The sequence below is a fragment of the Myotis brandtii genome, unplaced genomic scaffold (genome assembly GCF_000412655.1).
Source record: "Myotis brandtii unplaced genomic scaffold, ASM41265v1 scaffold424, whole genome shotgun sequence".
In the NCBI taxonomy this organism is placed as follows: Eukaryota; Metazoa; Chordata; class Mammalia; order Chiroptera; family Vespertilionidae; genus Myotis; species Myotis brandtii.
The window spans coordinates 1,486,075-1,499,701 of record NW_005366245.1 but is presented as its reverse complement, the minus strand read 5'-3'; the positions used below and the strand labels follow the sequence as shown (position 1 = coordinate 1,499,701).

The 13,627-nt window shown below is 34.8% G+C and overlaps 1 protein-coding gene across 8 annotated transcripts in view; it reads right to left on the bottom strand.

Annotated features, from left to right (window-relative positions):
• Positions 1–13,627, bottom strand: part of MAPK10 (mitogen-activated protein kinase 10) — a 287,077-nt gene that overhangs the window by 63,046 nt on the left and 210,404 nt on the right. For 2 of the 8 annotated variants that reach the window (XM_014545975.1, XM_005874097.2), the window contains exon 9: positions 4,585–4,656. The exons of the other annotated variants lie outside the window; for them this stretch is intronic. In XM_014545975.1, coding sequence (XP_014401461.1) covers positions 4,585–4,656 — 72 coding nt within the window. The remainder of the gene's footprint in view (positions 1–4,584; positions 4,657–13,627) is intronic. 8 annotated transcript variants of the gene reach the window in all.

The following is a 13,627-nucleotide window of genomic DNA, read 5'->3' as shown; positions in this document are numbered from 1 at the left end:
CTATCGGCCTGAAGTCCCTCCCCCCAGCTACCTCACCCCTGATTGCCACCACTAACCCAATAGGGGACGGGGCCAGCAAGCCAACCTCCTGCAGCCCCTCCCCCTGGCCAGTCCCACCCCAGATCGCCCCCCCCTACCCTGCTCACCTGGCCAGCTCCACCCCCAATGGGCCCCCACTACCCCGATAGGCCTGTGGCCCCTCCCCCAAGCCAGCTCTGCCCCTGATCACTCCCCACTCACACCAATCAGGGGTGGGGCTGGCCGAACAACCTCCCAGGGCCCCTCCCACAGCCGCTGACCCCCAATCGGCCCCCCCACCCCATTAAGGGGCGGGGCCAGCAGGCCCACTGCCCATAGCCCCTTCCCACAGCCAGCCCCACCTCCAATCGGCCCCCCTCACTCCAATTGGGGCAAGGCCCACTAGTCAATCACCCGCAGCCCCTCCCCCAGCAGGCCTGGCCCTGATTGGGCCCCAATCATGGCGGGCCAGCTGGCCAACCTCCTGCTATCTCCTCCTCCCAGCAGGGACAGCCCTGATCCGCCCTGATTGGGGTCAGGCCAGCCGAACCCCACCTGTGCACAAATTCATGCACTGAGCCTCTAGAAATTAATAAAATGATATAATAGAAAAAAATTGTTTTATAAGAACAAAGAAACACTTTACCAAGGGAAAACACTAATCTATAATAATAAAAGGGTAATATGCTAATTAGACCAGATGTCTTCCGGATGTCATTCCGGACATCCTTCCTGAGGAAGCTGGGGCTGGAGGGAAGCCAGCCTGGTCCCGGGTGCCTGTGGGTGGCCCAAGGGAAGCCAACCTGGGTCCTGGGTGCCTGCTGGTGGGCTGAGGGCTGCCAGCCTGGGCCCTGGGTGCCTGCCAGCGGCCAGAGGAGGGAAGCCCAGGTCCTGGATGCCAGAGGGAAGCCGGTGCCGGCAGCCAGGGGAAGGAAGGCTTACTCTTGCACAAATCTTTGTGCATCGGGCCTCTAGTATACAATAAACAAGAAAAGACATTTAGCCTCCCTTGTAGTCAAGGAAATGTAAATTAAAGCTCTATTGAAAACGTATTTTATATTCAAGAGATTGTTAACAAATTTTAAAACCAATCTGTCAATATGAAGAGTTAGTAAGGTTATGAAGTAAAGAGTTACATCTATATACTGTACTCTGGAAATCAATTTGATGTTACATAGTCAAATTAAACATGTACATACCTATAAGCCTGGCATTTATCATTTTCAAAAAAACAAAATGCCTTGCCCATGTGCTTATAGAGACATATATTTATATCATCACTGCTTATAAAAACAAAAAATGAATATAACCCAATCTATTTATAGGATAATGGACCAGACATACAATATTCATAGGCTAAAATACCATACATAAATAAAAATAAATGAACTATTTCTAATGCATCAATATAGATAAATTTCAAAAATATGTTAACTTTTAAAAAAGCAATTCACAAAGTAATAGTGATATAGTGATCTACATAGACATTAAAAATGGAAGTATTTATGGAAATTATATAGTCCAACTTCAAAACAGCAGCTACTTCTGGAGATAGGCAGGAAGAAGTGATGTGATAATTATTCTACCTCTTTAAAAAGAGAAAGAGAGATCTATATATATATATATATATATATATGGCAAAAATATAAGGAAAGTAAAAGAGATTATAAAAACATATTTAGGACAGTAGTGATCTCTGTGGGGAGAAGAAAGAATATGATTGATGAAGTGCACCCAAAAAGATTCAAAGGTATTTATTGGTAATGTTCTTTTTTTAAACCTGAGTAGTAGTATATACATGTTCATTTTATTGATTGTGTTCAAAAGTTATATATTTAATATTAATTTGCTTATATAAAAGTATTTTTGCAATTTTTAAAGTAAAAATATCTGAAATTCATTAGAAGAGATCTCAAAGGAAAATTATCTCAACAGCTGATTCCTGATCCTTCTGTAGAATTAAAAATATACTTGAATTGAATAAAACTTAATTAATATGTACTTAAAAATATATTTACTAACAAAGTAGCACATAAATAGATAAAAAAATTTTAAATTACCTATTTAAATTTCTCAATTTTGAAAAAAAAATGTGTTGAATTCTTTTAGGCATGAAAGATAATGGGTATAAGACCTTTTCAATACTGTAAGTGTTGTGGTTGCATTAGTTTATATATTAAGAAGACATGCAAAGTTTATAATTACAATAAGTTTTAGAAATCACTTACTTTGAGAATATCTTCATATAAGTGAAGATGTGTTGATTAACAATAATGATTCTTTATGATGTATTGTATAGCTGTATAGTGTACATATTGTGTATTTCCAGTTCCATTTTAAAGGTTCTATTTAATAGATTCGGGTATAATTTTATTGCCTCTCAGATAAGTCATTTATAATAATAGTGAATTTAAAAAAATTATCTGTTTTTTTAAGAGGACAATTTTATGATATTAGTGTTCATAAACTCTTTTCATGGAAAACACTGATTTAAACTTTAACTAACATGTTTGAAATCATTAAAAGATCACATCTTGGACTCTGAGAAGGCACTTTAGAAAGTATTTCCCATTTGCCCTTTGAGACATTTACAAATATATCCCCATATGAGAGTTTCAGAAATAACTCAATATCAAATATCAAGTGCAGGCATTTAAAGAGCATCTAATATGAAACTTTAGCGTTAGCAGCAGCCTAGAGCTTTACTTATAAGAGATTTTGATACCAGAGTTAAGAAGTGATTGATACCCAAGCAACTTCTCCCAAGAAATGAATTCTAAAAAAATGTTAATTTGTATTTAATAACTCAGTTGTGAAAATCAATCTGATTTTCTTTAAAAGAAAATATAGAAAGTAATGAAAATCAATCATTTTAATTTATAGGGCGCAAATATTCATTTCACTCATCAATTATTCAGCCACAATGAATTTCTGAAAAAGCCAAGAGTACAAAATTAGCAGATTGAGTTTGTTTTAATCAAATGTCTAAAAGTAGCCTAAATGTAATTACTATTTCATATTTATGTCCAAAGGCCAAACTCAAGTTTATAAATTGTTCAGAATCAAAGAAATTAGTTTTGTATCAAGTAACATACTTCTAAATAGCATTAACATGAACATGAATGTGGTAAATTGTAGATGTTTTAAAGAAATGTACTAGTATCTGTAGAAAACAACTGCAAATAGACAAAAATTATTTAAATAATTGTGTGTCATATGAAAATTAGAAAAAGATTTTAATAAGAATGGAAGTTAAAACAGTGAAGCTTTATTTTTACTAAATAAAATATTTTAGGTTAAGTTCTTTAATTCAACAAAAATTAAATGAGTGCCGTTCAGTCATTTTGTAAACTGGTCCTTTAATACACACAGAGAATGTATGTGTGACACTATATGTGTAGCCATATATGTAATTACAAATCCTCAAAGTAAATGGCTAATCATAATATAGTTAGGATACACTATATTAGTAATTAGATTTACTTCAATTATATATTGAAACCCCATTATTATAGTCTCAACTTCAGTTTTGAATTATGATCATGTAAGCAGAAATTTTATCTTTAGTATGATGAGGATATATTATTTTTATAAATGAAAATGACTGAGTGTAGGATGATAGTTAACTAACTTAAAGATAAGTTATTACACACTCATATACTAATCACTCAGCAACTTCTCCCAAGAAATGAATTCTAAAAAATGTTAATTCATATTTAATAACTCAGTTGTGAAAATCAATCAGATTTTCTTTAATAGAAAATATATGGAGAGTAATGAAAATCAATCATTTTAATTTACAGGGGGCAAATGTTCATTTTATATCTATTTAATACTGCAGAGACTCAGAATTTTTATTTGCTAACTAATTGCTGCCTAAGAAAGGGTCTCTTTTACTAATCTAAATGACATACATTTTTTATTCAGATATTTTATATAATTATTATTAATAAATGAGGTTTTAAGTATTGCATTTGTTAATTACATGAAGAGAATAATAGCAGGAATTGGAGCAATCATTCCTGTAAATGAAGTAAATGAGAAAAAGAACTTTAGAAGATGATCAATTTAAAAATAAAATACACATGCATGCTTTTTCAATATGTGTTAAAATAAACCTATTGTATTTGTGGGTGAACATAAATCTAACTGATTAAATTTTCTATGCCAAGTGAGTATTTCCTATGATATGGATGCATAAATCTTAAAATGAAATATTTTGTCATTTATTATCTATCTATGAAAAGAACTTGATTTTGAAACATCTACAACAAAAATCAATAGAAAAGCGTATATCACTGTTATTAGTTTCATAGAACTGAATTAAGACAGACCTTTTGCTACCATGCTCAGTGTTTCATATTTGATACTATATTATCTACATAAGATTTTGCTCAAAGACACAGTTACTGTACCATGATGCTAGCTGGTAAATATTTGACATTGGAGTCTCATAGAAGCCCTGTACGGGCAGCGAATGTATCCCATCAGCAATACTATATTCAAACCAAAGGAAATTGATTGAGAATAACACCCACAGAAAACACTGGCTGCTAAGAAGGATACGATCAGTGCCAGGAAACAGCACTGCACCTTTTATCATTTCTCCCATGATGCACCCTACTGACCACATGTCAACTGAAAACAAAAATGACATGGAGATAAACAAGAAGACAGGAATAGAAGGGCAAATAAATGAAGACACTTGACTACCCATGCCATAGAGCAGCGGTTCTCAACCTGTGGGTCGCGACCCCTTTGGCGGTCAAACAACCCTTTCACAGGGGTCGCCTAAGACCATCCTGCATATCAGATATTTACATTATGATTCATAACAGTAGCAACATTACAGTTATGAAGTAGCAACAAAAATAATTTTATGGTTGGGTCACAACATGAGGAACTGTATTTAAGGGGCCAGAAGGTTGAGAACCACTGCCACAGAGCAATAGCCTGATCTTTCACTGACTGGATTAGAGGCCAGTCTTATGATCATTAATAGTCTTCTAAAACAGTGAAAGGGGGAAAATGCCAGGGCCCTTTCTTCTATGCAACTAAAGTAACAACACCACTCAGTGTTACCCAATGTATGATTGTTACTTTGCAATTATAATTCAATGATTAATTTAGTTTCTGATTTAAAAGGTCTAATTTGCATTCATCTACTAGGATCCTACTGATTTGTATTGTAAATTATTCTAGATTGTGTTAATATGGGAACCATGCAAATCAGTTTTTATTCTTTTGTATACCACATTTGGGGGGTGGGGGAGACTGCCAGCAATGCAAAAGAAAGGATGTCTTTTACAAAACAGATTTACTCATTTATAAATATGAATAAATTTCATGAAGTGATATGGTAGTTCAAGAATGAATGTATTAGAATATGCTGGCTCAGTTCATTGACACCCACTGAAGGAGCAAATTTCTAAACAGGAGCCTTGCCTTATAAACATGGTTGCTTTGTAATAGTAAGAAATGCTGGCTTTCAAAACAGGACGGTTCAACATGAAATAAACAATATGATATAGAGAGCTGATACTTCTTCTGGAAATTGTGAATCAAAAGAAACCTAAAATTTAAGGTGAAATTATAATGTCCGCTATTTCCAGTTATAAAACCAGGAAGCTTGGGCAAAGGTACACAGGGAGGGGCAAAGTGGGGAAAGGTGAAGCAAAAAAAGTGAAATCTCTCTCTTTAACTACAGTTGGTTACCCACTTGCTCCTATTGAAAAGTCAGAAAGAGAAAGAGGTCATTTTTAGGAGGGGAAATAACCTAGAAGAATAAAGGGTATTGAAGGGGGAGCAAATAAGGAAAGGCATTAAGATAGCAGCACACTATAATTTTGCTGCACTTACTCTTCAAATTACATCTTGTAATTTGGCAGTGACCTTAAAGAATTCCTCATGAGCCAGGCCAGCGTGGCTCTGTGGTTGAGCATTGATTTATGAACCAGGAGGTCAGGGTTCGATTCCTGGTCAGGGCGCATGCCCAGATAGCAGGTCAGGGTTCGATTCCTGGTCAGGGCACATGCCCAGAGAGTCAGCTTGATCCCGTGTGGGGCCTGCAGGAGGCAGCCAATCAATGATTATTTCTCATCATTGATGTTTCTCTCTTTCTCTCTCTCTCTCTTCCTCTCTGAAATCAATACAAATATATTTTTTTAAAAAAAGAATTCCTCATGAGATTCTTTCCAGTGTGAAAATCTCACTCAGACTCCACTCAAAGTTTTCAGTTTGATTTAACTCCCTATTCAGTGATCACTGCAAAGGAATGGTTACAGCTTTGAAGGTGATAAGCATACCCAAAGAAGCAAATTTGTTTTGCTTCCATTTTAGGAAAGCAAGTGACATGCAAAAGTATCAGGGAAAGATAGAGCAAACAGTTGTGCATCCCTTTATTATGAATGCATTTGTAATTTCAGATAATATCTGTCTCACAAGAGGTTGGTACTGTGAGAATTTTTGATTTAAAGAAAAAAGGAAAAGATCTCTGAAAAGATATTTGTTTTTGAATTGCAAGTATTCTTATCATACTATCCAAATTGACCAGTCTAAGTTGCTATTTACAGTGCATCTGTGTGTTTTTTAATAGGTACTGGAAAAGAGATAGACAAAAAAATATAGAAAGCTAAAAACTCAGTATGCAGGGTTTCCCCTTGCCTGTATCTATTAAAATGTTTGGGGGAAAGTTGTTTCTGCCACAAACCTATCTGTAACTTAGAAAACATCTATTTCCATTTTTTTATTGAATGCAAAAACTCAATGTGATATCTCTGGTATATACTCTTTTTTTTTTTTCCTGCTGCAGAACCAATTCCATTGCTTTCTAACTGTAACCTTGAACAAATTACTTCATCTCTCTTAATTTCAAATGATAGATAGCATTTATGTAGAATTTTTAATAGACTCTGAAAGTATTATGCCTGATAAACATATTTTCATATTGTCTGGTACATAGTAAGTCTTCATTAATGTTAGTTATCATTATAATCATGAATTAAATGTATATTGAAATTATGTATATGAAAGTCACTTATTTTATATTTATATTACATATCCTATCTAATAAAGAGGGAATATGCAAATTAACCATCATGTTGTCACAAAGATGGCAGCGCCCACAGCCACAAGATGGTGGCGCCCAGTCCCCTCAGCCCCGCCAGAGTCCTCCAGTTCTTTCAGCCCAGCGGGGGGAGGGGGAGAGGCAGCAGGCACATGATGCAGCCAGACCCTCCCTCAGCTCCCGAGCCACCCAGGGCTGGCCCAAGGCACAGGCAAGCCTCAGATGTTGGCTGCCCAGCCAACGCCCAAGGTGCAGGTAAGCCTTGGATGGCGGCTGCCCAGCCACCCTGGGCCTACCAAGGCTAGGTAACCAGGGCCGGCCGAGGCTTGTGCTGCCAGCAGTGGCAGCAGCAGAGGTGTGATGGGGATGTCGCCTTCCCCTGACCGTTGGGTCACCTCCTACCCCTGAGGGCTCCTGGACTGAGTGGGGGCAGGCTGGGCTGAGAGACCCCCCCTCCAGTGCATGAATTTTCATGCACCGGGCCTCTAGTAGATCATAAAGTTTTTGCATAAAAATTATGCAAAGATATAAACTCTATATCTGAACTACTGATGAATATACATTGCATTCCATTTTCTGTATTTTAATGTATCTTTTCTAGGTGGTAATACCCTGGAAACTTTTCCAATTTCCATTTAACTTTGCTCACTACTCACTATTCCTACAGACTATCCATGCTTATGACATCTACATGCTAAGCCTTGTGCCTGGAAATGTTGCACTCTATCATTGTGAATTACAAAAGTGGAGTATATGCATATGAATTTATATGAATTTTTACTTACTCAAGGCAGGTGTATTTCTCAAAATAAAGCCATGGAACCAAATTTCATGTTTATTAAGGTGACTGAAGTATTTTATGAACTTTTTAAGATATTCCAATGAATACCAACTGTGAAAACCTTAGGAGAAATTAGCAAATCCAATCATGGTTAGAAACTGAATTTTGATATTTACTGAGACAATCTGATACAGTATTTGGGTCTCCATGAGTTTTGTACATTAATGCTACCCAGGTAAAATTCTGGTTGCTTTTATTATTCTGATTCATTACATCCCCGCTCCCATCATCTGTTTCCCAGGGGCAGAAAGCAGATTCATTTGCAACTTTAACACTCAGAAGCTGACTCACTTTCCTTAAAATGAATGTTAGTAAATTTTGGTGCTAACAAAATATGATTATTAATTTTCCAAGTAATAAAAATATCAGGTGTCATGTCATTTGCTAGGCATTAGATTATACTAAATTATCTTTTTCCTACTTTTAGCCAAGATAATAGAATAATATAATGTAGGCCCTGGCAGCTTAAATCTAAATTTAAAAAGCAATGTATTGCTGCTTCTGCACTCTGTATAGTGACTTGGGTTGTTATTCACAACAAAATATTTTTTTGGACTATGTAAGCTTTGTTTTAGCATCCTGACAAATGTTTCTGTGGCTCTGGTAACATGATTTTTAAACCACACTGCTTTTCCCCTTAACATAATTATACCTTCATTTGGCATAGGATTCAGAGAATGTGCTTTAATACATTTTCTTGGATACCTTGAAGTACAATAGCAAAATTTAATATGGTTTTCTAAAACAAGAACACTATTTTTTTGAAACACTTATGTTTCAAAAGTTAAAAATTCAACTAGATATTTACCAAAAGCACATTGTTTTAAACTTCTATGCAAAATGGAATTATAAAAGACTACTCTATGCATAAATAAATTTAGAAGGTCCACATTTTGCACATGTGAATCTAAGTAAGAAAAATAAACAATATCCATGAGGCACAACATAAATATTATAATGCCAGGAAATCAAAGGAAGATTTTCTCCTTGAATCAACATGTTTGACTTGCTTTTCTTTATTTATAACTTGTATGACATCATATTATTAATTTTAACCTTTATTTAAAAGCCTTTATAGTTTTATTTGTTTTTTTTACAAAAAGAAAAATCCAAGGAAGATTTTCTCCTTGAATCAACATGTTTGACTTGCTTTTCTTTATTTATAACTTGTATGACATCATATTATTAATTTTAACCTTTATTTAAAAGCCTTTATAGTTTTATTTGTTTTTTTTACAAAACAGAAAAATCCATGGAAACTTATAATAAAGGAAAAACTTACAATAAAAGAGAAAACTTTTAGGTTTATAATTACAGTATAAATAAATTTATAGACTAATGAACTTACAAAATATGTAGCCATAAAACACTTAAATAATGTTTTTATTGCATCACATTTTTTAAAATTTTCATCTTTGAAAATCCATGTAATTCTGCAGTGTATATAATAAGTAATTTAAAGAAATCCTAATATTGAAAGGGTATTTTACTTTAAACATTTTATGTTCTCATCAACACAGAGTAATGCTGGCCTTGGCTATTTCACATTATCACCAAATTAAACACATGTTCCCTTCAGATCCAAGTGTGTCCTCACTTCATTCTGTACATCAACTTGCAGAAGTGCCTCAGTAAATGGTAATTAATTCATTGTTTTTCTTTTCCTGTTGTCTGATTCACGGGTATTTGGTTTCTCATCATTTGAGAGGATTACTTTTTATTCTAGATGGCCTTTTAGTTATTTTCATTTTTTATAGCTTATCTAATTCAATCTGAAGGTTATTTGGGCTAGAGTTTCCCCCAAAGAACTTTAAAATATAAAAATTGAAGTTACTTATATTTGAAGGTATTTGCAGGTATGTGTATGTTTGTACATATCTAATGTTTTATATGTATCAAATGACTCTCATCACCACAATCCTGTAAGATAGGCAAAGAAGGTATTTTATAAAGGAAATTGACATATAGGAGGTAAGTCACAGGACTAAAATGAATAGGACCAGAAGCCAGTTCTTGCAGCCCTGTTCCCACAAGAGCTCAAGACTTATTTGAGGGCTGAAGGGAAGAGTCCCATAGTGGGTGTCACCATTCATGACTTCTGTCCTAAGAGCCAAATGGACCAAGGGCAGTTTAAATGGAATGTCACAGTAAAGACTAAGGAATGTATTTCATTATTTGCAGTCCCCCCTCAATGTCTCACTTCATTTTAAAAAATGACCCAGTATTCTTTCTGTAGAACTTAGATGGACAGAAACATGCAATATGCTTTTAAATCTTTCTACAAACATATTTCCAGGAGACAGGGAACGTCTGGAGCCCTAGTGGAGCTTTGTGCCTGATAGCACTGAATGTTTTCTCTTCAAGGCATTAAGGCAGCAGTTCTCAACCTGTGGGTCGCGACCCCTTTGGCGATCGAACGACCCTTTCACAGGGGTCGCCTAAGACCATCCTGCATATCAGATATTTCCATTACGATTCATAATAGTAGCAACATTACAGTTATGAAGTAGCAACGAAAATAATTTTATGGTTGGGTCACAACATGAGGAACTGTATTTAAAGGGCCAGAAGGTTGAGAACCACTGCATTAAGGGGTCCAGGTCCAGCTCTTCAGTTTCTTGCCTTTTGTTCCACCAGAAGTTGGTTCTCTGTGTCCCCCCTCACTTCTGCCTCCTTTGCTGTATAGCTCTCAAACCTCCTTTTGTGACCATTATGCCTTCTGCTGCCCTCTAGTGGACTCTGGTCTTCTCTAACCACCTTGGAGAAGGGATTTTACTCTTATAGCTAAGTACTTCCATCTTTTCAGCGCCCTCAAAATCCCTAGCTTCCATTCTAGTGATTCCTGTATCACTCAGATTTTCTCAAAATAATAATAAAAGAAAAGAATAGTAAGCATATTATTGGTGAAAATATATTCTTTTTAACAAATACAGAGAAATAATAAAGGAATAATCTTTATATTCATGATTATCTGCAATTTGCTTATGAATGTGAAAGAATGACTACGGGGTTTTTACCTCCCAACTTTATTTAAAGTCAAAATTATATATTGTTTGAGATAACCCTGTATTACCTTATTATTGAAGAACAGATTGGAACTATAGGAATGTATTAGTTGCAAACGATTAGGAAGTAAGCAGTTATTTCAAGGAGATAAAGGGACTAAGAGCATCTATCTACACTATCTGGAGATACCAGTAATCATCCACAACCTTCAATTTTTGTTTAGTGTACTTTGATTATTCCTAATTTTCATGTTTGAGCTTAGAAAAGATATGATAGTCAATTACTTTGAGAGTGTTTTATTTCTTCAAATATATTTTGAAAAACCATCTACCAGTTTCTTAACAACTTGGCTCCTTGGCAAGGTTATAGGTATATATCCTTTTCAATCTAACTGAACTTTCTCATATCTTCAGACAGAAAGGCAAGAGGTGGTGTTTTAGCAGCTCAGCTATGAGCATTAACCGGAGACAATATACTTGAGGTCTAAGGATGGTGTACCTGTCTTTAATATCACCCAGGTTCAGAGATCTCTGGCCAAGAACCCTAGATAAAGGAACAATATAAGTCTTGCTCAAAGAAGGTGCTACCATGTGAAGGAGGATGGGAGGAAAAATAAAGTAGAATGTATCTAAAAGAAGCAGGCTTAAGGAAAGAAGTCATGAAAAGTATACTGGTATTACACAAGCCTTCAGTAATCAAGAAAATGGCAAGCCTTGGTTTGTGTGTGAAGTAGATGAAGGGAGTAAGTGACTAGGTAGTCCTAAAACAAAACAAAACAAAACAAAACAAAACAAAACAAACCCAAACCATCATAAAACAGCTTTATTGTGAGTTCTTATTAAAAGAAACAAACTCTGAATGAAACGAGAAGTCACTCATACTTCATGTGATATTTGGATTATGTAAAGAAAATAATTGACCTGGCATATCTATTGCTCTCTGGCTTGAATTCAGCATGGGTCTAAGACTTTTGGCTGATAGTATATATTATGTCAACATATATGTATGAAATCGGTTTTAATCATAGCACTACAGTGAAAATTGAGTGTGTAATAGTATATGTTCGTATAAATTTAAATAGTGTACAATAAATATTAAGTATTTTATTTACTTTGGATATTAAAAAATTATCAACCTATTGAATTGCAAAAGCAAATATGTCTATTTATTTGTTCATGTAGCCAACCCTTTAATTTAGTAATCAAATTCTATCATGTGATATCATCTCAGTCATATTTCAATAGTTAAGAAACCCACAAAATGTTTCTCAAATACAGCCAGTTTCAATGTAGGAAAGTAGCTAACACTTTAGCCATCAATAAAAATTTCATAGGTTCAGATTAGGAAAATTAGCATTAAGAACTTCTATGGAGAGAGAGGAATAATGCTGAATGTTGACTGGGGATGATAAAGTATTATCAAACACTTTTTAGCCTCAGAGAAACTGAATAATTCTAAGTGAAAGTTAAGAGAACCTATGATCTTTTTATTCTTAAATCTCTGAAGAATCATGGAAGCAGTCAAGGTATCAATTAGCATATACCAATCTTTTCTATTCCCTCCAGTACATGCTGGAATCATTTAAATGCTAAAATATTGGTATGATTCTTCTGATATATAATCTCCATCAACCCCTCAACTTGTGTCTGACCATCATTGTTTAGTGAAATTAATTCAATGCTCTGACCACTCAATTCTTGGTAGAAAACTGTACTCATAAAATGATAATAATTTCATATATATATTAATGAAACAATTTCACTAAAAAAAACAGAGTACATGTACCTCATTGTTTAATAGGGATTTCTATGGTTTAGTTCATTTTAAAACTGTGGCGATGACTTGAAACATTAAATTATAATTTTAATTACAGGTAAAATAAACTAAGGATTTAAATCCAAATTGATACATTTTCAATAAGATGGTAGTTCTAACTCGTTTCATCTCGAAATTATTTACCCATATTTAAGTAGAATTTAACTTAAGTAAAATGTTTTCCACTATAAATGTCTTTATATAACTTCCTTCTTTACTATTAGGCCCTCATTCAGACTCATTATCATAAATGGCAGGAAGCTATCAAAGACCCCTCTCCATAATCATCACATGAGATAAAGGAATTCAGAATGCAAGCCCTTATCACAATCTACATTTTGTGTAGTAGGATATATTCAATTTCTAGGATCAAATTTATCAAGGATATATATTTTATGCATTGATTTTTGCACAATTTACTTTCAGTTACAAACATTTTTTCTGAAATATAAACTAAAATAAAAAGGGGGAATAAAAAGTCCAAGAGAACAATTTTTGGAAGAATAAATAATTATTAATATGGTACTATTATCTTTTGCCTGCTTGTTTTCTGAAGGGATTGAAAATGGTTTTTGTTTTTTTCCTTCTCATTTTATTGACATTAAAACTGTTAAAAATAAGTAAAAAGCAACTCTGATAAAAGTCTGAAGAGCTGTTTCCAAATCTTAGCTATGGTAAGCCAGTCAGAGAAAGATAAATATCACATGATCTCACTCATTTGTGGAATATAATGAACAACATAAACTGATGAACAAAAACAGATCCAGAGACAGAGAAGCATCGATCAGACCATCAAACCTCAGAGGGAAGGTAGGGGAGGGTGGGGGTAAGGAGGAGAGATCAACCAAAGGACTTGTATGCATGCATATAATAGGCCTAAT